The sequence below is a fragment of the Trichomycterus rosablanca genome, chromosome 24 (genome assembly GCF_030014385.1).
Source record: "Trichomycterus rosablanca isolate fTriRos1 chromosome 24, fTriRos1.hap1, whole genome shotgun sequence".
Lineage (NCBI taxonomy): Eukaryota > Metazoa > Chordata > Actinopteri > Siluriformes > Trichomycteridae > Trichomycterus > Trichomycterus rosablanca.
In genome coordinates this window covers 13,299,728-13,324,051 of record NC_086011.1, presented here as the reverse complement: position 1 = coordinate 13,324,051, position 24,324 = coordinate 13,299,728, and the positions used below count along the sequence as shown (strand labels likewise).

Sequence of the window (24,324 nt, the reverse complement as noted above, 5' to 3'; positions counted from 1 at the left end):
GAAATAATGTCAACAGGGTGTGGCTCTCCATACACAAAGCTGATCGGCATATGAACTCGCTTCGTGCAGGTGAAAAGATGCGGTCGGCTACTGCACACGTGTCGGAGGGGGCGTGTGTCAGTTCGCTCTCTTCAATCGGGGCAGGGGTCAGCACCAGTAGAGAGGAAGCATAACGCAATTGCATTATCGCAAACCAGTTATAATAATTTAAAGCTTTGTTTAGTAGTTTTAGTTAAATTATTGCCAATAAAATGATGATAAGCAAAGCAAATATCCTACTTCAGTTAGGTCGTTGATTAGGCTAGTTTCGAAAAGCAAATTACAAAGTAAACGATCAACCAAAGCATCATATAAAGCACCGCAGATACACATCTACTTCTCTAATCAAGAGATCAAAGCTTCCGATGAATAAACAGGCTCACGTCTTTTTGAAATGTTTCACATAACATTGCATTTGTATCGTCTGCGTTTGTATTGCTTTGTCTGAGGCAGGTTATATGTAAATAAAGTCTTATAGCTGGTCTGTGGTCAGTATTTGTGCATACTCACGTTTGTGTTTGTTTGGACGTCTGTGATTGAAGCTTTGATTTAAATTGTAAGGCTTTAATTTAGGTAACTACGAGTATGATTACTGTCCTCGTAGATCCTCAGGACTGCACAGCAGACAAGGCACTGTTTGTCCCCGTTGCAGTTCTGTTTTGCCGAATCGACGTGGTGCATGAGGATTTCAGTGCAGCAAAACCAATTAGTTTGTCCACTGCAGTGCTTTCAGGCAAAGGTTTTATAAAGGGGAAGAATTTTAAAATGCCAAGACTCAATCCAAGCATTATCATGCGTAACAACAATGAGCAAAGGTGTAAATGCATGTAGCTAGACAGAAATCCAATGTTAATATAGTGTTACCTATATATATAAATACAGTGTATCACAAAAGTGAGTACACCCCTTACATTTCTGCAAATATTTCATTATATCTTTTCATGGGACAACACTATAGACATGAAACTTGGATATAACTTAGAGTAGTCAGTGTACAGCTTGTATAGCAGTGTAGATTTACTGTCTTCTGAAAATAACTCAACACACAGCCATTAATGTCTAAATAGCTGGCAACATAAGTGAGTACACCCCACAGTGAACATGTCCAAATTGTGCCCAAATGTGTCGTTGTCCCTCCCTGGTGTCATGTGTCAAGGTCCCAGGTGTAAATGGGGAGCAGGGCTGTTAAATTTGGTGTTTTGGGAACAATTCTCTCATACTGGCCACTGGATATTCAACATGGCACCTCATGGCAAAGAACTCTCTGAGGATGTGAGAAATAGAATTGTTGCTCTCCACAAAGATGGCCTGGGCTATAAGAAGATTGCTAACACCCTGAAACTGAGCTACAGCATGGTGGCCAAGGTCATACAGCGGTTTTCCAGGACAGGTTCCACTCGGAACAGGCTTCGCCAGGGTCGACCAAAGAAGTTGAGTCCACGTGTTCGGCGTCATATCCAGAGGTTGGCTTTAAAAAATAGACACATGAGTGCTGCCAGCATTGCTGCAGAGGTTGAAGACGTGGGAGGTCAGCCTGTCAGTGCTCAGACCATACGCCGCACACTGCATCAACTCGGTCTGCATGGTCGTCATCCCAGAAGGAAACTGACGCACAAGAAAGCCCGCAAACAGTTTGCTGAAGACAAGCAGTCCAAGAACATGGATTACTGGAATGCCCTGTGGTCTGACGAGACCAAGATAAACTTGTTTGGCTCAGATGGTGTCCAGCATGTGTGGCGGCGCCCTGGTGAGAAGTACCAAGACAACTGTATCTTGCCTACAGTCAAGCATGGTGGTGGTAGCATCATGGTCTTGGGCTGCATGAGTGTTGCTGGCACTGGGGAGCTGCAGTTCATTGAGGGAAACATGAATTCCAACATGTACTGTGACATTCTGAAACAGAGCATGATCCCCTCCCTTCGAAAACTGGGCCTCATGGCAGTTTTCCAACAGGATAACGACCCCAAACACAACCTCCAAGATGACAACTGCCTTGCTGAGGAAGCTGAAGGTAAAGGTGATGGACTAAACCCAATTGAGCACCTGTGGCGCATCCTCAAGTGGAAGGTGGAGGAGTTCAAGGTGTCTAACATCCACCAGCTCCGTGATGTCATCATGGAGGAGTGGAAGAGGATTCCAGTAGCAACCTGTGCAGCTCTGGTGAATTCCATGCCCAGGAGGGTTAAGGCAGTGCTGGATAATAATGGTGGTCACACAAAATATTGACACTTTGGGCACAATTTGGACATGTTCACTGTGGGGTGTACTCACTTATGTTGCCAGCTATTTAGACATTAATGGCTGTGTGTCGAGTTATTTTCAGAAGACAGTAAATCTACACTGCTATACAAGTTGTACACTGACTACTCTAAGTTATATCCAAGTTTTAGTTCTATAGTGTTGTCCCATGAAAAGATATAATAAAATATTTGCAGAAATGTGAGGGGTGTACTCACTTTTGTGATACACTGTATATACTGTAGTCCATCTGTTTCTCTACATGCTTTTTTAGCCTGCTTTCACCCTGTTCTTTAATGGTCAAATCCCCCACAGGACCACCACAGAGCAGGTATTATTTAGGTGGTGGATCATTCTCAGCACTGCAGTGACACTGACATGGTGGTGGTGTGTTAGTGTGTGTTGTGCTGGTATGAGTGGAGTTTTTAAATACCACTCTAGTAGACAGTCCTACCTAGTTGGTCCACCATGTAGATGTTAAGTCAGAGACGATCGCTCATCTATTGCTGCTGTTTGAGTCGGTCATCTTCTAGACCTTCATCAGTGGTCACAGGACGCTGCCCACAGGGTGCTGTTGGCTGGATGTATTTTGTTGGTGGACTATTCTCAGTCCAGCAGTGACAGTGAGGTGTTTAAAAACTCTATCAGCGCTGCTGTGTCTGATCCACTCATACCAGCACAACACACACTAACACACCACCACCATGTCAGTGTCACTGCAGTGCTGAGAATGATCCACCACCGAAATAATACCTGCTCTGTAGTGGTCCTGTGGGGGTCCTGACCATTGAAGAACAGCATGAAAGGGGGCTAACAAAGCATGTAGAGAAACAGATGGACTACAGTCAGTAATTGTAGAACTACAAAGTGCTTCTATATGGTGGAGCTGATAAAATGGACAGTGAGTGTAGAAACAAGGAGGTGGCTTTAATGTTATGGCTGATCGGTGTATATATATATACAGTGTATCACAAAAGTGAGTACACCCCTCACATTTCTGCAAATATTTTATTATATCTTTTCATGGGACAACACTATGGAAATAAAACTTGGATATAACTTAGAGTAGTCAGTGTACAACTTGTATAGCAGTGTAGATTTACTGTCTTCTGAAAATAACTCAACACACAGCCATTAATGTCTAAATAGCTGGCAACATAAGTGAGTACACCCCACAGTGAACATGTCCAAATTGTGCCCAAAGTGTCAATATTTTGTGTGACCACCATTATTATCCAGCACTGCCTTAACCCTCCTGGGCATGGAATTCACCAGAGCTGCACAGGTTGCTACTGGAATCCTCTTCCACTCCTCCATGATGACATCACGGAGCTGGTGGATGTTAGATACCTTGAACTCCTCCACCTTCCACTTGAGGATGCGCCACAGGTGCTCAATTGGGTTTAGTCCATCACCTTTACCTTCAGCTTCCTCAGCAAGGCAGTTGTCATCTTGGAGGTTGTGTTTGGGGTCGTTATCCTGTTGGAAAACTGCCATGAGGCCCAGTTTTCGAAGGGAGGGGATCATGCTCTGTTTCAGAATGTCACAGTACATGTTGGAATTCATGTTTCCCTCAATGAACTGCAGCTCCCCAGTGCCAGCAACACTCATGCAGCCCAAGACCATGATGCTACCACCACCATGCTTGACTGTAGGCAAGATACAGTTGTCTTGGTACTTCTCACCAGGGCGCCGCCACACATGCTGGACACCATCTGAGCCAAACAAGTTTATCTTGGTCTCGTCAGACCACAGGGCATTCCAGTAATCCATGTTCTTGGACTGCTTGTCTTCAGCAAACTGTTTGCGGGCTTTCTTGTGCGTCAGCTTCCTTCTGGGATGACGACCATGCAGACCGAGTTGATGCAGTATGTTGCGTATGGTCTGAGCACTGACAGGCTGACCTCCCACGTCTTCAACCTCTGCAGCAATGCTGGCAGCACTCATGTGTCTATTTTTTAAAGCCAACCTCTGGATATGACGCCAAACACGTGGACTCAACTTCTTTGGTCGACCCTGGCGAAGCCTGTTCCGAGTGGAACCTGTCCTGGAAAACCGCTGTATGACCTTGGCCACCATGCTGTAGCTCAGTTTCAGGGTGTTAGCAATCTTCTTATAGCCCAGGCCATCTTTGTGGAGAGCAACAATTCTATTTCTCACATCCTCGGAGAGTTCTTTGCCATGAGGTGCCATGTTGAATATCCAGTGGCCAGTATGAGAGAATTGTACCCAAAACACCAAATTTAACAGCCCTGCTCCCCATTTACACCTGGGACCTTGACACATGACACCAGGGAGGGACAACAACACATTTGGGCACAATTTGGACATGTTCACTGTGGGGTGTACTCACTTATGTTGCCAGCTATTTAGACATTAATGGCTGTGTGTTGAGTTATTTTCAGAAGACAGTAAATCTACACTGCTATACAAGCTGTGCACTGACTACTCTAAGTTATATCCAAGTTTCATGTCTATAGTGTTGTCCCATGAAAAGATATAATGAAATATTTGCAGAAATGTGAAGGGTGTACTCACTTTTGTGATACACTGTATATATACCTGCAGTAACCCTCTCACCACCTATCGTGGAGGGCCGCCGATGACACGCGGGCAGCCACTGAACCCTTTCTCAACTGCCTGAGGCAGGGTCTCACAGAGCGTACAGACCGCACAGTGAACCACACATTTCTTGTGCATTCGACTCAGTCAGCAGAGCATGTAATTGCAGCAGCGATGAGGAACCTATGCTGGACCATAAACAGACACACAGCCAATTGTGACTGTGTATGAGAAATGGTTTGGATCAAGTTTGGATTTCAGTGGGGGTGGGCTAGCGCATTGAACTGCTGTGCCACATGTTCGCCAATTTCTAATTTTTTGATGTAAACTGAAAGCACAACATGGTGACTTGGCATAGAATATAATGTATATTAAAAAATCTACTGTGTACACTATAAATGCTATCAGCTGATTACAATTATTAAGGACTTAAATTTCTTCGAGATTAATAAAGTATCTATCTATCCATCCATCCATCTATCTAGTACTTACAACCCAAGGACTGATAGTTTTGCTGCTAGTTTTTGGGGTTTCAAATACATCGTATGGAATCTCAGCTTAATCTCAATCTCAGGGTTAGGGGTAAAAAGTCGGATCATAGGTCCTCATAACTGGTGCGACTGCGGCCCCTGCTGGCTGACTGATGGCGCCCGCACAGGGCTGAGGAATAATGCTGATGGGGGGTGTGGCCCTCCGTACACAGTGCCCGTCAGTGTATGAACTTGACTCCTGCAGGTGAAAAATGCAGTCTGTACTGACCGTACGTGTTGGAGGGGACGTCTGTCAGTTGAGAGGCGTCCTCATTGCTTTTTCCAGTCTGCATAGTGTCTAATTTGATATGTTTATTGGTTCAAAACACATTATTCCTAATGCTTACATGCCATTTCATCTTTCCTTCTCCACAGAAAGCCTGAAAAAGGCATCCAGTACCTGATCGAGAGAGGGTTCGTTCCAGACACCCCTGTTGGTGTGGCTCACTTCTTGTTACAAAGGAAAGGGCTGAGCCGACAGATGATTGGAGAGTTCCTGGGCAACAGACAGAAACAGTTTAACCGGGATGTCCTGGAGTAAGTTTTCCACACTCAATCACAGGTCTATGTGATTTACTCTGTTATCCAAAGTACTGTAAATATGCTTAGAATCACTCTCAGCTAATACACGTCTGCCTATAAATTGTGTTTGACACTATATGAGTACGGGTATATGGAGGCATTCATTTCAACATTATAATTATTATTAATATTATTATTATTATTATTATCAGCCATAGTAGTAGTACTTGTAACAAGGCAGATCGCTCCTGGGTATTGAATCACGAGTCGAAACCCTGCACCTACATGAAAGATGTAGACAGGGAAGAGCAATACTGTGGCTAAAAAGCCACTAACCAAAAAGGTTACACAAATAAATGATGTGGTTATAAAATTAAAATAAAAGAAACAAAGATACAAATGAAAGACACAAAAACACAACCAGCAACAGAGAAAGTGGATAGAACAGGGATAGTGCAGAACTGGTTGTCACAACCCCGACCTCACCAACTGGTATAACATACTGTAGTATAACTGCATGACATGGATTTACAGTGGGGGGGTTTGTGTTTATTATTAGGGCAGCTCCGTTGTGGGGCCCAACGTGAATTCCCAGAAAGATGCTAGCATCACACGCCAGCATAAAACCAAATGCAATGGAACATAATGCTATTACTGTTGTATTTAGCTGCTACACAGAAAAGCATCCGCTGGATTTGTCATTTTACCATGCTTCTCAAAAATAAAAGGAATGTTTCCTTTAATAATGTGGCCATGGCGCCCAGGTGGCACAGCGGGATATTCCGCTAGCACACCAGTGCCGAGATTCTGAACTCCTCGGTTCGAAACTCAGCATTGCCACCGGTCGGCTGGGTGCCATCTAGCGGGCATAATTGCCAGTAATTGCAGCAGACACGTTTATATATATATATATATATATATACAGTGTATCACAAAAGTGAGTACACCCCTCACATTTCTGCAAATATTTAATTATATCTTTTCATGGGACAACACTATAGACATGAAACTTGGATATAACTTAGAGTAGTCAGTGTACAGCTTGTATAGCAGTGTAGATTTACTGTCTTCTGAAAATAACTCAACACACAGCCATTAATGTCTAAATAGCTGGCAACATAAGTGAGTACACCCCACAGTGAACATGTCCAAATTGTGTCCAAATTGTGCCCAAATGTGTTGTTGTCCCTCCCTGGTGTCATGTGTCAAGGTCCCAGGTGTAAAAGGGGAGCAGGGCTGTTAAATTTGGTGTTTTGGGTACAATTCTCTCATACTGGCCACTGGATATTCAACATGGCACCTCATGGCAAAGAACTCTCTGAGGATGTGAGAAATAGAATTGTTGCTCTCCACAAAGATGGCCTGGGCTATAAGAAGATTGCTAACACCCTGAAACTGAGCTACAGCATGGTGGCCAAGGTCATACAGCGGTTTTCCAGGACAGGTTCCACTCGGAACAGGCTTCGCCAGGGTCGACCGAAGAAGTTGAGTCCACGTGTTCGGCGTCATATCCAGAGGTTGGCTTTAAAAAATAGACACATGAGTGCTGCCAGCATTGCTGCAGAGGTTGAAGACGTGGGAGGTCAGCCTGTCAGTGCTCAGACCATACACCGCACACTGCATCAACTCGGTCTGCATGGTCGTCATCCCAGAAGGAAGCTGACGCACAAGAAAGCCCGCAAACAGTTTGCTGAAGACAAGCAGTCCAAGAACATGGATTACTGGAATGCCCTGTGGTCTGACGAGACCAAGATAAACTTGTTTGGCTCAGATAGTGTCCAGCATGTGTGGCGGCGCCCTGGTGAGAAGTACCAAGACAACTGTATCTTGCCTACAGTCAAGCATGGTGGTGGTAGCATCATGGTCTTGGGCTGCATGAGTGTTGCTGGCACTGGGGAGCTGCAGTTCATTGAGGGAAACATGAATTCCAACATGTACTGTGACATTCTGAAACAGAGCATGATCCCCTCCCTTCGAAAACTGGGCCTCATGGCAGTTTTCCAAAAGGATAACGACCCCAAACACAACCTCCAAGATGACAACTGCCTTGCTGAGGAAGCTGAAGGTAAAGGTGATGGACTAAACCCAATTGGGCACCTGTGGCGCATCCTCAAGTGGAAGGTGGAGGAGTTCAAGGTGTCTAACATCCACCAGCTCTGTGATGTCATCATGGAGGAGTGGAAGAGGATTCCAGTAGCAACCTGTGCAGCTCTGGTGAATTCCATGCCCAGGAGGGTTAAGGCAGTGCTGGATAATAATGGTGGTCACACAAAATATTGACACATTTGGGCACAATTTGGACATGTTCACTGTGGGGTGTACTCACTTATGTTGCCAGCCATTTAGAAATTAATGGCTGTGTGTTGAGTTATTTTCAGAAGACAGTAAATCTACACTGCTATACAAGCTGTACACTGACTACTCTAAGTCATATCCAAGTTTTATTTCTATAGTGTTGTCCCATGAAAAGATATAATGAAATATTTGCAGAAATGTGAGGGGTGTACTCACTTTTGTGATACACTGTATATATACAGTATATATATAATCCGTTTTCTCCCAATTTAGCAGTCAGTTTATCTTAGATAGATAGATAGATAGATAGATAGACAGATAGACAGATAGACAGATAGACAGATAGATAGATAGATAGATAGATAGATAGATAGATAGATAGATAGATAGATAGATAGATAGATAGATAGATAGATAGCATTATTATAATTATTATAGTAGTAGTACTAGTAGTAGTCGTAGGGCAGGTTGCTCCTTGCTATTGAATCAGGTCAAAGCCCCACACCTACATGAATAGAAAGGAACCCAAGTGTAAGGTGTAGACTGGGAAGAGCAATACTGTGGTTAAAAAGCCACTAACCAAAAATGGAATAATTAAGGTGGCTACAATAAAAGAAACAAGGTTAAAAAGGAAAGACTCAACATACATCCACAGCCAGCAATGGAGAAGGTGGATAGAACAGGGATAGTGCAGAACTAAGGCTGCTCCGGCTGTCTGCGACAACTCAGTTCTTGAAGGAAAAAAAGGCAAGAACCTTCGGGACCTGCTTGATCACTCAATGCGTCAATGCAACTGGTGCACCCTGTGCCTGACTTGGATTTACAGGTGTGGTCTGCTCTGGAAAAGAGACCCAAAATGGGGCAACACCAGGGTGGATTCCCAGAACGTTAATGCAATGGAACATCATGGTATTATTGTTCTGTTTAGCTGCTACACAGAAACGCTTTCACTGGATTTGCCATTTTACTATGCTTCTCAAAATTAAAAGGAATGTCTCTCCTAACAGTCTCCTGACTGTTGTGATATTTGATATGTCAGATGTTCAAGCAGAAGCAATTTCATTTTCTGTTTCTGACACTACAAATAACTAAATTATCCAGGCGGGCTCTGATGGAAAATTCATCATTCTGATCTGTCGTTTTGGGATGCAGCATCGTAATTATTTTGTAATTTTTCGGACATGACGGAGAAGGAGAAGCAATTTCCACTCCCCATTAAATGTCAGTGTGAAAGTCTTTTTGTATGAGATATAAGAAATGCCAAAAAAGGAGTGCCTTCTGTTGGTGATTTTGAGTTTATACCATCATACATAACAGTGATTGTTTTGTGATCACCTTCCTTTTCATGTTCTTGCCCCAAGGTAATTGGCTGATCCTGGGAGCTGATCTCTGGCCCATTGGAACTGATGGAATAGGGTTCAGTTCAGTTGAGCAGACTGCAGATTTTTCTTAATGTATAAAGTTGGGATATTTTGTAAAATAGAATCAAACCCACAAATCTGTGAATTGGTTATTCTCTTGAACCTTTATTTAACTGACAAAATGACTTTCAGTGTTTTGGCTGACCAGCTTAAATTTTGAATTGATGCCTTCAACACACTCACAAAAGTTGGGACAGGAGCAATAGTAAAATGTTTATAGAATATACACAGATTTACATTTTCCAGACGCTTTTATCCAAAGCGACTTACACAGTGAGCAGAACACAATGAGCAATTGAGGGTTAAGGGCCTTGCTCAGGGACCCAACAGTGGCAACTTGGTGGTGCCGAGGCTTGAACCGACAACCTTCTGTTTACTAGTCCAGTACCTTAACCACTAAGCTATCACTGGCCCCTGCTTAAGCTATCACTTAAGCAGATCAGGCCTAACATTATGACCACCTTCCTAATATTGCGTTGGTCCCCCTTTTGCTGCCCCATATGCAACAAACTGTGATGCTCTGTGTATTCTGACACCTTTCTATCAGAACCAGCATTAACTTCTTCAGCAATCTGAGCTACAGTAGCTCGTCTGTTGGATCAGCCTTCGCTCCCCACATGCATCAATGAGCCTTGGCTGCCCATGACCCTGTCGCCGGTTTACCACTGTTCCTTCCTTGAACCACTTTTGATAGATACTGACCACTGCAAACCGGGAACATTCTACCAGAGCTGCAGTTTTGGAGATGCTGTGACCCAGCCGTCTAGCCATCACAATTTGGCCCTCAAATCCTTACGCTTATTTATTTTTCCTGCTTCTAACACATCAACTTTGAGGATAAAATGTTCACTTGCTGCCTAATATGTTCCACCCACTAACAGATGCTGTGATGTGGTCAGTGGTCATGATGTTATGCCTGGTCGGTGTATGCTGATTGTTTACTTATTTATTAATGATTTTTAACAAGACAATATGAAACAACGGTGTGCCTTCATAAATACAGAGTGCATGTGCTTGTCTGACCTGCCTGCAGTCTAAATCTGATTCTTCTCTTAATGATGCACTGTGCATTTTTAATAGGAGACAGACAATGGTGACCACAGACTGAATGGGCAAACTTGCCAAACTGCAACAATTAGTATCTTCAGTTCCCAAACCATTACAAAGTGTAATTAATAGGAATGGTGATAATGCATTTACAAAATGTCCCAACTTTTGGAAACTGAGTAGCATTTCCAAAGGTTCACAACTTTATTGTGCAACTTTCCAAGAGTGTGATGTGTTTCTGGTGTATTTATTGATGTATGTTTATTTTTTCTCACAGCTGTGTGGTGGACGAGATGGACTTTTCCAGTATGGAGTTGGATGAAGCCTTAAGAAAGTTTCAGGCTCACATTAGAGTTCAGGGAGAAGCCCAGAAAGTGGAGCGGCTTATCGAAGCGTACAGGTGAAGCCCCTTTTATACCACAAACTGTCCAAAATTAGCCTGATACAAGCTCCTGACTGACTCCATCAATTTTCTTCACTTATCTAGCCGTATCCAATTACCCTGATTGCGTTACGCTTCACTTCCATCGACCCCACACGCCCCCTCCCACACATGTGCAGTACCGACTGCCTCTTTTCACCTGCACAAGGTGAGTTCATATGCGGATCAGCCTTGTGCACAGAGAGCCACACTCTGATGATCAGCATTATTCCCCAACTCTGCACAGGCATCTGACATCAATCAGCCACCAGAGGTCGTAATTGCACCAGTTATGATGAACCCTGGTCCGGCTTACCCACCCTATTAACAAGAGCCAATCGTTGTTCATGTAGCCGCCCAGCCCAGCCAGATGGCAGAGCTGAGATTCGATACGATGTATTCGAAATCCCAGCTCTGGTGTGCTAGCGTGTTTTACCTGTATTCAGATATTTAATCCTGCACTGCTTTGGATGTAGAGTTATCCAAAAGTACAGAAACCGTCAGCATTTGGTAAAATCATGCTAGCACACCAAAGCTGACATCTCAATCTCGTGTGTTCAAACTAAGCTCTGCTACCAGCAGGCCAGGAACCTATATGGACAATAATTGGATCATCTATGGGTGCGATTGCACCCCGGTTATGACGGATCCTTCATAACTGCTTCAATTACGATCTCTGCTGGCTGATCAATTGCGCCTGCCGGTGTGATTGAGACCCATATGAACTCACCAGGTGAAAAGAAGCAGTCGGTACTGCACACGTGTTGGAGGGGGCGTGTCAGAGTTGCAGCAGCAGAGGCAATAGTATAAATTGGGTAATTGGACCCAAGTTTGGTGGGAAAATTGGGGGAAATGCGTAAATACACTCGTCCTGGTCAGTTGTCGATTTTCTTAACCACAAAATTGCTTGTTTTCCTCCAGCCAGCGTTACTGCATCTGCAACCCGGGTGTAGTGCGGCAGTTTCGCAACCCTGACACTATCTTCATCCTGGCTTTTGCCATCATCCTCCTTAACACAGACATGTACAGCCCCAACGTGAAGCTGGAGAGGAAGATGAAGCTGGAAGACTTTGTAAAGAACCTACGAGGTAAGGATCATCAATCACTTACTGAATCTACACAAGCTATTAATTCTCCCTCAGAGACATCTTTCACATGCAGAGCAGCCAGTAATTAAATGACCTGTAATTTGATTTTTTGCAGGTGTTTTATAGTTGATAAATTGGTTCTTTACAAGTGTATTGGTGGACATAACTGTATAGCATTTTAAATAAATCAGCCTGATTAATTACCCATGCTTTTTGTCTAATTTGGCCTGTATTTGCACGCTTTAAGAAATAGCTCAGCATTATTTCAACCTAATCTTTACCTACTATGTGTCTAAAACTCTCCATGGTCCAAAGTATATAGCGAAATTATTAGTTTCTTTGATTTTATTCTATAAACTACTGAAAATATCTCTTTCTAAATTTTAAATGTTGTAAAAAATTGAATTGCATTGCCTCACTTCATCAGATGTTACTCATTTGACCTGGGAAATAACACACTGTATTAAAAAATATGCTCCTTGCAGGAGCCTTTGCTAGTGTTCTCCTGGTTTTTGGAACTCAGTCATTAAAGGAAAGCAGATGTCTGGTTTTGTACCCATTATGGCCACTCATTCGTTCAGAGGTTTTCCATAGTTGTAACAGCGTCTGGAGTTCCCGTCTTGTTCTTCTGGTGAGTGTTTGGTATATAACTCATTGGTGGATTGAGTAGCTGGCACACCAGAGTTGCACACTCTTTTGTTCTTCATATGTCTGTCCTTTCCTGGTTTTCTTGGTGATTTTTTTTGTTCTGGATTATTAATGTTTTAGGGTTTATTACTTTATTATCTTAGGTGCGGGTTACAACTGGGATCTTTGTCACAGGGTGCTCACTACCCTATGACAGATGTGTGTTTTTAGATCTATACATTCATTTAGGGTTTTTCTATAGTTGTAACAGCATCTCAAGTTACTGCTACCACTTGTCATGTTCCTCTGGTGAGTGTTTGGGATGTAACTCATTGGTGGATTGAGTAGCTGGCAGCTTGAGTTGCATCAGAGAGTTCTTTTGTTTCTTCTCATGCCTTTTCCACCTTGGTTTCCTGGTGAACGTTTTGTTCTGGGTTATTAATTTATTAGGTTTTATTCATTTACTATCCTAGGTTCAGGTTACAACTGGTTCCTTTGTCACAGGGTGCTCACTACCCTATGACAGATGTGTGTTTTTAGATCTATACATTCATTTAGGGTTTTTCTATAGTTGTAACAGCATCTCAAGTTACTGCTACCACTTGTCATGTTCCTCTGGTGAGTGTTTGGGATGTAACTCATTGGTGGATTGAGTAGCTGGCAGCTTGAGTTGCATCAGAGAGTTCTTTTGTTTCTTCTCATGCCTTTTCCACCTTGGTTTCCTGGTGAACGTTTTGTTCTGGGTTATTAATTTATTAGGTTTTATTCATTTACTATCCTAGGTTCAGGTTACAACTGGTTCCTTTGTCACAGGGTGCTCACTACCCTATGACAGATGTGTGTTTTTAGATCTATGCATTCATTTAGGGTTTTTCTATAGTTGTAACAGCATCTCAAGTTACTGCTACCACTTGTCATGTTCTTCTGGTGAGTGTTTGGGATGTAACTCATTGGTGGATTGAGTAGCTGGCAGCTTAAGTTGCACCAGAGAGTTCTTTTGTTTCTTCTCATGCCTTTTCCACCTTGGTTTCCTGGTGAACGTTTTGTTCTGGGTTATTAATTTATTAGGTTTTATTAATTTACTATCCTAGGTTCAGGTTACAACTGGTTCCTTTGTCACAAGGGTGCTCACTACCCTATGACAGATGTGTGTTTTTAGATCTACCCATTCATTTAGAGTTTTTTCATAGTCGTAACAGCATCTGGAGTTAGCTGCTACCACTTTTCTGAGTTTTTGTCTTGTTTTTCAGGTGAGTGTTTGGGATGTAACTCATTGGTGGATTGAGTAGCTGGCAGAGTTGCACACTCTTTCGTTTCTTCACATGTCTGTCTTTTCCTGGTTTTCTTGGTGATATTTTTTTGTTCTGAATTATTAATTTGTTAGGGTTTATTACTTTATTATCTTAGGTGCGGGTTACAACTGGGATCTTTGTCACAGGGTGCTCACTACCCTATGACAGATGTGTGTTTTTAGATCTATGCATTCATTTAGACTTTTTCTATTGTTGAATCACATTTCAAGTTACTGCTACCACTTTTCTGAGTTCCTGTCATGTTCTTCTGGTGTTTGGGTTGTAACTCACGGGGGGATTGAGTAGCCAAGCTTGAGTAGTTGGATTGAGTAGCTCCAAACTTCTTCCATTTACGAATGATGGTGGCCACTGTGCTCTTTGGGACCTGTAAAGCTGCAGCAATCGTTCTGTACCCTTCTCCAGATCTATGCCTTGACACAATCCTGTTTCTGAGGTCTGCAGATAATTCCTTTTACCCCATTACTTGGAGTTTGCTCTGATATGCTCTGTCTACTATGGCATCTTATATAGGCAGGTGTTGGCAATTCCCAATCATGTCCAATCAATTGAATTTACCACAGGTGGACTCCAATTAAATTGTAGAAACATCTCAAGCAGTATCAGTGCAAACAAAATGCACCTCAGCTCACTTTTGGGTGTCATATCAAAGCATGTGCACACTTGTGTACATATGATATTTTATATTTTGATTTTTAATAAATTAGCACAAATGTTTAAAAACCTGCTTTCACTTTGTCATTGTGGCTATTTTGTGTAGAATTTTGAGACAAAAATGAACTCAATCTATTATAGAATGAGTCTGTAACGTAATAAAACGTGGTGAAAGGGGTGTGCAGACTTTCCGCCTTGACTGTAAGACTTTTGATTTTTGCCTGTATGCCCAATTTGCCCAAACAACCAGATCTAGGAAGATTCACGGTTGTACCAAGCTTTGCATTTCAGAATAATTGAGGCCATTCTGGTCCTGGGAACACACAACTTCCTTGCCACAAATTAATCACAGAGATCCACAGAGAGATCCTTGGATTGATGTTTTTTATTGGCCCATTTAGACCTAGGTGTGTGCCTGTTCAAACTATTTCCAATCAATTTAAATTAATCTAGACTTAATGGATAATTAAAGCAAACAAGATACAACTGACCACAATCTGAAGTGACACACCAAAGTGTTTAAATAAGAATTTAATTTTTTGATTTTTTATTGTTCAAAAACCTCTAACTAATTTCACTATAACGCTAATGCCTAGCTAACAGAAAGTACAAAACATTAAAGCCCTATAGATAATATGCAGAAAACACTGAAAGAATCCTTTAAGTACTTTATTTGTCTTAATTATATGAATAAGTCCTAATACTGTGTACGTGTGTATATGTAAACAGGGGTTGACGATGGAGAGGACATCCCTCGTGAGATGCTGATTGGTATTTATGAGCGGATCAGAAAACGGGAGCTCAAAACAAATGAGGACCATGTATCCCAGGTTCAAAAAGTGGAAAAACTCATCGTAGGAAAGAAGCCAGTGAGTAAAAATCACCTTTATTAATCATTCTTTATTTTAATAAAAGGTACCATGAAATGGAAAATGGATATTTGAAGTCAAGTCAATGGATGCAATTGAAATGGCTACGAATCAACCTTATTCAAGTGGTTACACTGTAAACACTCTTTTTTTAGAAGTTCAAGAGAGGCTTTATTGTCATTTCAGCTATATGCAAGTACATATTGAAATAAAACAATGTTCCTCCAGGACCATGGTGCAACACAGAACAAACAGTGCAAGACAATACAATACACAGTGCAGATAATCATCAGTGCAATAAGTACAAAAAGTATTGTGCAAAGATGAAAGTAATACAGTCACTAAGTAGTTGTATGAGTCCAGGAATGCGAATGTGTGTATGTGTGTGCATGTGTGCGAGTGTGCGTGTGTGTGTGCGTGTGTGTGTGTTTGTGTGTGTGAGTGTGAGTAAGTGTATGTGCATTGTAGTGAGTGTGTGTGTGTACGATCGTATGAGTGTGTATATACGTGAGTAATTATGTGTCACAGTGTATGTGTGCAATTAAGTATGTAAGTGTATGTGTGTTAGTTTGTGTGTGTGCGTATGTGTGTGTACACATGTGTATATATGCGTGTGTGTGTGTGATTAAGCATGATTGTGTGTCAGAATGTAGGTGTGTTAGTGTATGTATGTGTGTGTAATGTGTATGTGCATTGTAGTGAGTGTGTACGATGGTATGAGTGTGTATATACGTGAGTAATTATGTGTCACAGTGTACAGTATGTGTGTTAGTTTGTGTGTGCGTATGTGTGTGTGTGATTAAGCATGATTGTGTGTCAGAATCTAGGTGTGTTAGTGTATGTATGTACTGTATGTGTATGTGTGTCAATTTATGTGTGTGTATGTTTGTCAGAATCTAGGTGTTACTGTATGTACTGTATGTGCAGGTGTTTGTGAATGTGCTTATGTTAGTGTATGTGCATGTAAGTTTGTGAATGTGTGTGTGTGTGTGTGTGAACATATGTGAGTAATTATGTGTCACAGTCTGTGTGTGTATGTATGTGTGCATGTGAGAGTGTGTTTGTGTGCATTTTCTGTATGTGTGTGTGTTTGTTTGTAGTGTGCGTATGATTAAGTCTTAGTGTATGTGTCTGTGTATGTGTGTGTTTGTGTGTGTTTTCTGTATGTATGTGTGTTTGTAGTGTACGTATGATTTAGTGTTAGTGTATGTGTCTGTGGGTGCATGTGTGAGTGTGTTTGTGTGTGTGTGTGTGTGTGTGTGTGTGTGTGTGTGATTAATGCTTTACTGCTGCATATTTTAATGGTAGCTTACTCCGGTTTGTGTTTTATGTGCCTGGTACTTTTAAGGTTAGGTCATTTGACTTGCTTTAATTCTCCCCGCAGTAGAAAAGAATTATGTGGTCTATAGAAGTTAATAAAGCCTCATATAGTTTAGTTATGATCTACTGTAAGATTCTCCTTTATTTAGGTCTGTACTTTTATGTAGGCCAAGTACTATATTTACTGAATGCAGTAAGAGATATTGAGGCAAGAAAGTAGAAAAAAATGAAGCTGTTCTGAGAGCTCATTTGCAAGTTTAGTTTGTTTAGTTTGTCAAGTCACAAGTCTTTAGGCTAGAGTCGGAGTCAATATAATATACACAAAACATATATTGGAAATGTTGCATAGAAATAAACAAATAATATGGGCTGCTCAGGTGGCGCAGAGGTAAAAACATGCTGGAACCAGAGCTGGGATCTCGAATACATTGAATCGAGCAGCCACATGAACAACGATTGGTCTGTTGTTCAAATATGGGCGGAACTAAGCCAGATGGGGTCTTTCTCTCACGACTGGTGCAATTACGACCTCTGCTGGCTGATTGATGGCGCTTGCACAGAGATGAGAAAAAAGGGCTGTCAGGGTGTGTCTCTCCGTACACAACGCTGAGCTGCACTGCACTCATCAAAGTTTAGGTGATAAAATGCATACGACATGTTGCCCACGTGTCAGAGGGGGCATGAGTTAGCTTTGTTTTCTTCAATCAGAGCAGGGATCGGCATTGGTGGAGAGGAGGCATGACACAATCGGGCAATTGGACGCGCTAAAAGGGCACGCATAAACAAAATAAATAAAAATTGAAAAAAATGTCCCGGTTGTGAAGTATAAACACTAACTCGTTAGAAAGACAATCAAGCGTTTCATTGACACATCATCTGTGTGACGCAAACTGAATAAATGCAAATAACAGCATTTCGTACAAAAAATTACAATCAGGAGGTCTGATTGGTTCAGAAAGTGGTCTTTCAACCATTAGCGCCAATTCTGTATGAGCATTCCATTCACCTCAGTTGTTCCTGTGAAGTGCACTACGTAGGGTATTCCATCATTTTAGGTGAGATTCCAATCCAAAGGTAACGAAAATGTTCAAATGAAGTGAACTTTAAACTGTGTAGGGAGTAGGGAGCGACGCTTCATCACTATGCCGGAAGCTGGCTGTAAGATTTACCTATTGCGTGCATTGAAGGTATATACTGTATATATACAGTGTATCACAAAAGTGAGTACACCCCTCACATTTCTGCAAATATTTTATTATATCTTTTCATGGGACAACACTATAGACATGAAACTTGGATATAACTTAGAGTAGTTAGTGTACAACTTGTATAGCAGTGTAGATTTACTGTCTTCTGAAAATAACTCAACACACAGCCATTAATGTCTAAATAGCTGGCAACATAAGTGAGTACACCCCACAGTGAACATGTCCAAATTGTGCCCAAATGTGTCGTTGTCCCTCCCTGGTGTCATGTGTCAAGGTCCCAGGTGTAAATGGGGAGCAGGGCTGTAAAATTTGGTGTTTTGGGTACAATTCTCTCATACTGGCCACTGGATATTCAACATGGCACCTCATGGCAAAGAACTCTCTGAGGATGTGAGAAATAGAATTGTTGCTCTCCACAAAGATGGCCTGGGCTATAAGAAGATTGCTAACACCCTGAAACTGAGCTACAGCATGGTGGCCAAGGTCATACAGCGGTTTTCCAGGACAGGTTCCACTCGGAACAGGCTTCGCCAGGGTCGACCGAAGAAGTTGAGTCCACGTGTTCGGCGTCATATCCAGAGGTTGGCTTTAAAAAATAGACACATGAGTGCTGCCAGCATTGCTGCAGAGGTTGAAGACGTGGGAGGTCAGCCTGTCAGTGCTCAGACCATACGCCGCACACTGCATCAACTCGGTCTGCATGGTCGTCATCCCAGAAGGAAGCTGACGCACAAGAAAGCCCGCAAACAGTTTGCTGAAGACAAGCAGTCCAAGAACATGGATTACTGGAATGCCCTGTGGTCTGACGAGACCAAGATAAACTTGTTTGGCTCAGATGGTGTCCAGCATGTGTGGCGGCGCCCTGGTGAGAAGTACCAAGACAACTGTATCTTGCCTACAGTCAAGCATGGTGGTGGTAGCATCATGGTCTTGGGCTGCATGAGTGCTGCTGGCACTGGGGAGCTGCAGTTCATTGAGGGAAACATGAATTCCAACATGTACTGTGACATTCTGAAACAGAGCATGATCCCCTCCCTTCGAAAACTGGGCCTCATGGCAGTTTTCCAACAGGATAACGACCCCAAACAACACCTCCAAGATGACAACTGCCTTGCTGAGGAAGCTGAAGGTAAAGGTGATGGACTAAACCCAATTGAGCACCTGTGGCGCATCCTCAAGTGGAAGGTGGAGGAGTTCAAGGTGTCTAACATCCACCAGCTCCGTGATGTCATCATGGAGGAGTGGAAGAGGATTCCAGTAGCAACCTGTGCAGCTCTGGTGAATTCCATGCCCAGGAGGGTTAAGGCAGTGCTGGATAATAATGGTGGTCACACAAAATATTGACACTTTGGGCACAATTTGGACATGTTCACTGTGGGGTGTACTCACTTATGTTGCCAGCCATTTAGACATTAATGGCTGTGTGTTGAGTTATTTTCAGAAGACAGTAAATCTACACTGCTATACAAGCTGTACACTGACTACTCTAAGTTATATCCAAGTTTCATGTCTATAGTGTTGTCCCATGAAAAGATATAATGAAATATTTGCAGAAATGTGAGGGGTGTACTCACTTTTGTGATACACTGTATATATATATATATATATATATATATATACACGTAACTAATGTTAACACATGCTGACGCTAGGGACTCTTGTTGTTTACAAGTCATTTTTTTGCGAGTCTTGAGTTAAGTCTGAGTCATTTTAAACGAGTCAGAGTGTGCGAGTTACGTGCAACCGTCCCCATCTCTGCTATTTGATGTGTATTGCACGCATGACCTAAAAAAGAAAGGTTTTCAGTCTTTTCAATAATTAAGTTAATTCTATTTGTTAAATATAAACATAAAGGTTGACAGATGTGACAGATCTGGACTGCTGGCAGGCCAGCCAAGCACACATGCTCTATGTCTCTGAAGCCAAGCTGTTGTAATCCTGGCATTGTCTTGCTAAAATTGACATGATGTTCCAGAAAAAAAGACGTCTTCTTGACGGCAGCAAATGTCTTTCCAAAATACCAGTATAATCCTCTGCATCAATAGTAACATCACATATATGCAGAAAATTGGTATGTAGAGGACTTACTGTAATGCAGTTCTACTTACTGCATTAAGCTACAGCTTCTGGCACAGTAATAATTACTATTTGATGGGTATTGCACACATGACCTGATTTGCATCACTGTTCCTCATGTGCCTTCAACACCGCAAGTACACACACTGTTAATGATACTGCGGAGCTCCAGTGGAGCAAAGATAAAGGCGCCTCTGGCATTTGTTGTGTGTATTTAGGCCAAAAACAGAAGCTTGGCTCTTCATTAAATCCTGCTGTGCTCTCAGCCCACCAAGTTACAGTCAGGAAACAGAGAGTGCATGTGATAAAAACAATAGCGAATACACCTTCTTATTAAAAGCACTAAAACCCTGTTAGTAAATGGTGTAAGGTTTATAATAGGCACAAACTGATTAATGGGGTAGTTGATTTTAGGAGCTGATTATATGTTTTCATGCTTGCACCATTCATGTTTTGTATTATAACTAATATTTTACCTATTTAACTAAAATTTTTACCTTGCTGTAGGCCAGGAGTGTCCAGACTTTTCTTAATCTAGGGGCCAGATTGAGTAAATATGCAAACACAGGCCACAAACTCTTTTTGCCAAAAGTATTCACTCACCCATCCAAATAATTGAATTCAAGTGTTCCAATCACTTCCATGGTCACAGGTGTATAAAACCAAGCACCTAGGCAAGTAGACTGCTTCTACACAGCAACTCAGCCACCAAGTGGTAGGCCACATATGACAGAGCGGGGTCGGCGGATGCTGAGGCATATAGTGCACAGAGGTCGCCAACTTTCTGCAGAGTCAATCACTACAGACCTCCAAACTTCATGTGGCCTTCAGATTAGTTCAAGAACAGTGCGTAGAGAGCTTCATGGAATGGGTTTCCATGGCCGAGCAGCTGCATCCGAGCCTTACATCACCGAGCGCAATGCAAAGCGTCAGATGCAGTGGTGTAAAGCACGCCGCCACTGGACTCTAGAGCAGTGGAGACGTGTTCTCTGGAGTGATGAATCACGCTTTTCCATCTGGCGATCCGATGGACGAGTCTGGGTTTGGCGGTTGCCAGGAGATGGTGTGGGGTTGTTCTTCAGGAGTCGGGCTCGGCCCCTTAGTTCCAGTGAAAGGAACTCTTAATGCTTCAGCATACCAAGAGATTTTGGACAATTTCATGCTCCCAACTTTGTGGGAACAGTTTGGGGATGGTCCCTTCCTGTTCCAACATGACTGCGCACCAGTGCACAAAGCAAGGTCCATAAAGATCTGGATGAGCGAGTTTGGTGTGGAAGAACTTGACTGGCCTGCACAGAATCCTGACCTCAACCCCATAGAACACCTTTGGGATGAATTAGAGCGGAGACTACGAGCCAGGCCTTCTCGTCCAACATCAGTGTCTGACCTCACAAATGCGCTTCTGGAAGAATGGTCAAAAATTCCCATAAACACACTCCTAAACCTTGTGGAAAGCCTTCCCAGAAGAGTTGAAGCTGTTATAGCTGCAAAGGGTGGGCCGACATCATATTAAACCCTATGGATTAAGAATGGGACATCACTCAAGATCATATGCGTGTGAAGGCAGACAAGCAAATACTTTTGGCAATATAGTGTGTGTATATATATATATATATATATATATATATATATATATATATACAGTGTATCACAAAAGTGAGTACACCCCTCACATTTCTGCAAATATTTTATTATATCTTTTCATGGGACAACACTATAGAAATAAAACTTGGATATAACTTAGAGTAGTCAGTGTACAACTTGTATAGCAGTGTAGATTTACTGTCTTCTGAAAATAACTCAACACACAGCCATTAATGTCTAAATGGCTGGCAACATAAGTGAGTACACCCCACAGTGAACATGTCCAAATTGTGCCCAAAGTGTCAATATTTTGTGTGACCACCATTATTATCCAGCACTGCCTTAACCCTCCTGGGCATGGAATTCACCAGAGCTGCACAGGTTGCTACTGGAATCCTCTTCCACTCCTCCATGATGACAACACGGAGCTGGTGGATGTTAGACACCTTGAACTCCTCCACCTTCCACTTGAGGATGCGCCACAGGTGCTCAATTGGGTTTAGTCCATCACCTTTACCTTCAGCTTCCTCAGCAAGGCAGTTGTCATCTTGGAGGTTGTGTTTGGGGTCGTTATCCTGTTGGAAAACTGCCATGAGGCCCAGTTTTCGAAGGGAGGGGATCATGCTCTGTTTCAGAATGTCACAGTACATGTTGGAATTCATGTTTCCCTCAATGAACTGCAGCTTCCCAGTGCCAGCAACACTCATGCAGCCCAAGACCATGATGCTACCACCACCATGCTTGACTGTAGGCAAGATACAGTTGTCTTGGTACTTCTCACCAGGGCGCCACCACACATGCTGGACACCATCTGAGCCAAACAAGTTTATCTTGGTCACCACAGGGCATTCCAGTAATCCATGTTCTTGGACTGCTTGTCTTCAGCAAACTGTTTGCGGGCTTTCTTGTGCGTCAGCTTCCTTCTGGGATGAAGACCATGCAGACTGAGTTGATGCAGTGTGCGGCGTATGGTCTGAGCACTGACAGGCTGACCTCCCACGTCTTCAACCTCTGCAGCAATGCTGGCAGCACTCATGTGTCTATTTTTTAAAGCCAACCTCTGGATATGACGCCGAACACGTGGACTCAACTTCTTTGGTCGACCCTGGCGAAGCCTGTTCCGAGTGGAACCTGTCCTGGAAAACCGCTGTATGACCTTGGCCACCATGCTGTAGCTCAGTTTCAGGGTGTTAGCAATCTTCTTATAGCCCAGGCCATCTTTGTGGAGAGCAACAATTCTATTTCTCACATCCTCAGAGAGTTCTTTGCCATGAGGTGCCATGTTGAATATCCAGTGGCCAGTATGAGAGAATTGTACCCAAAACACCAAATTTAACAGCCCTGCTCCCCATTGACACCTGGGACCTTGACACATGACACCAGGGAGGGACAACGACACATTTGGGCACAATTTGGACATGTTCACTGTGGGGTGTACTCACTTATGTTGCCAGCTATTTAGACATTAATGGCTGTGTGTTGAGTTATTTTCAGAAGACAGTAAATCTACACTGCTATACAAGTTGTACACTGACTACTCTAAGTTATATCCAAGTTTTATTTCTATAGTGTTGTCCCATGAAAAGATATAATGAAATATTTGCAGAAATGTGAGGGGTGTACTCACTTTTGTGATACACTGTATATATATATATATATATTAAAATACACATCACAAAAAAGCATTATTTACATCTTATACGTTCAGCTTTTCAGAAATATGACCAATTGTCTTCAAGTTATTAACTGATTTGTTTTTTATTTGTTTTTCAGATTGGCTCCCTCCACCATGGCCTTGGATGTGTATGTATTTGTATTTTTTATGACTTTTTTTGTGCACAAATGTTCTGATTATTCAATGTATTTAATATTGTTATATTGTGCTAATTACCATGTCTACCCTTTAAACACTATAGAAAACTTTTATATTTACAAAACACATTTTCAGAAAAGTTGGGACAATCTCTAAAAATACAATAAAAAAGTGAGATCTGTAATTTGGGTATATTTTCTCTCTTGCAGGTCCTGTCCTTGCCGCACCGCAGGCTGGTGTGTTACTGCAGGCTGTTTGAGGTTCCTGACCCCAACAAGCCACAGAAACTCGGCCTCCACCAGAGAGAGATCTTTCTCTTCAACGACCTCCTGGTGGTAAGTACATCACGCGCTACCGTATGCTGTAGTTAGACAAGCCTACATCTGTAGCTCTTTTGTGTCTTATTATGTGATGTATGCTGCAAGTGACTGACGTAACCAGTGGCAAGACTATCAATTAGATACCTGTCTATTTCTGCCTAAGCCTAGTAACAACAAAGCGCTTATGAGTCTTTAGTCTGTCTGAAAGCTTTTGTTCGAAATGAATGATTATGAAGAACTGGCAGCCGCACAAGAGGATCTCAAGTGTTCTTACACTTTATATTTAGGTCACTAAGATTTTCCAGAAGAAGAAGAACTCGGTGACGTACAGCTTCAGGCAGTCCTTCTCTTTGTACGGCATGCAGGTGCTGCTTTTTGAG

At 42.4% G+C, this 24,324-nt stretch overlaps 1 protein-coding gene across 4 annotated transcripts in view; it reads left to right on the top strand.

Annotated features, from left to right (window-relative positions):
• iqsec1b (IQ motif and Sec7 domain ArfGEF 1b) overlaps positions 1-24,324 on the top strand; it is a 317,619-nt gene that overhangs the window by 279,165 nt on the left and 14,130 nt on the right. For all 4 annotated transcript variants that reach the window (XM_062987006.1, XM_062987005.1, XM_062987008.1 and 1 more), the window contains 7 exons: positions 5,745-5,906; positions 10,932-11,054; positions 11,997-12,163; positions 15,484-15,623; positions 23,585-23,614; positions 23,834-23,959; positions 24,232-24,324. The exon at positions 24,232-24,324 is cut by the window's right edge and continues 7 nt beyond it. In XM_062987006.1, coding sequence (XP_062843076.1) covers positions 5,745-5,906; positions 10,932-11,054; positions 11,997-12,163; positions 15,484-15,623; positions 23,585-23,614; positions 23,834-23,959; positions 24,232-24,324 — 841 coding nt within the window. The remainder of the gene's footprint in view (positions 1-5,744; positions 5,907-10,931; positions 11,055-11,996; positions 12,164-15,483; positions 15,624-23,584; positions 23,615-23,833; positions 23,960-24,231) is intronic.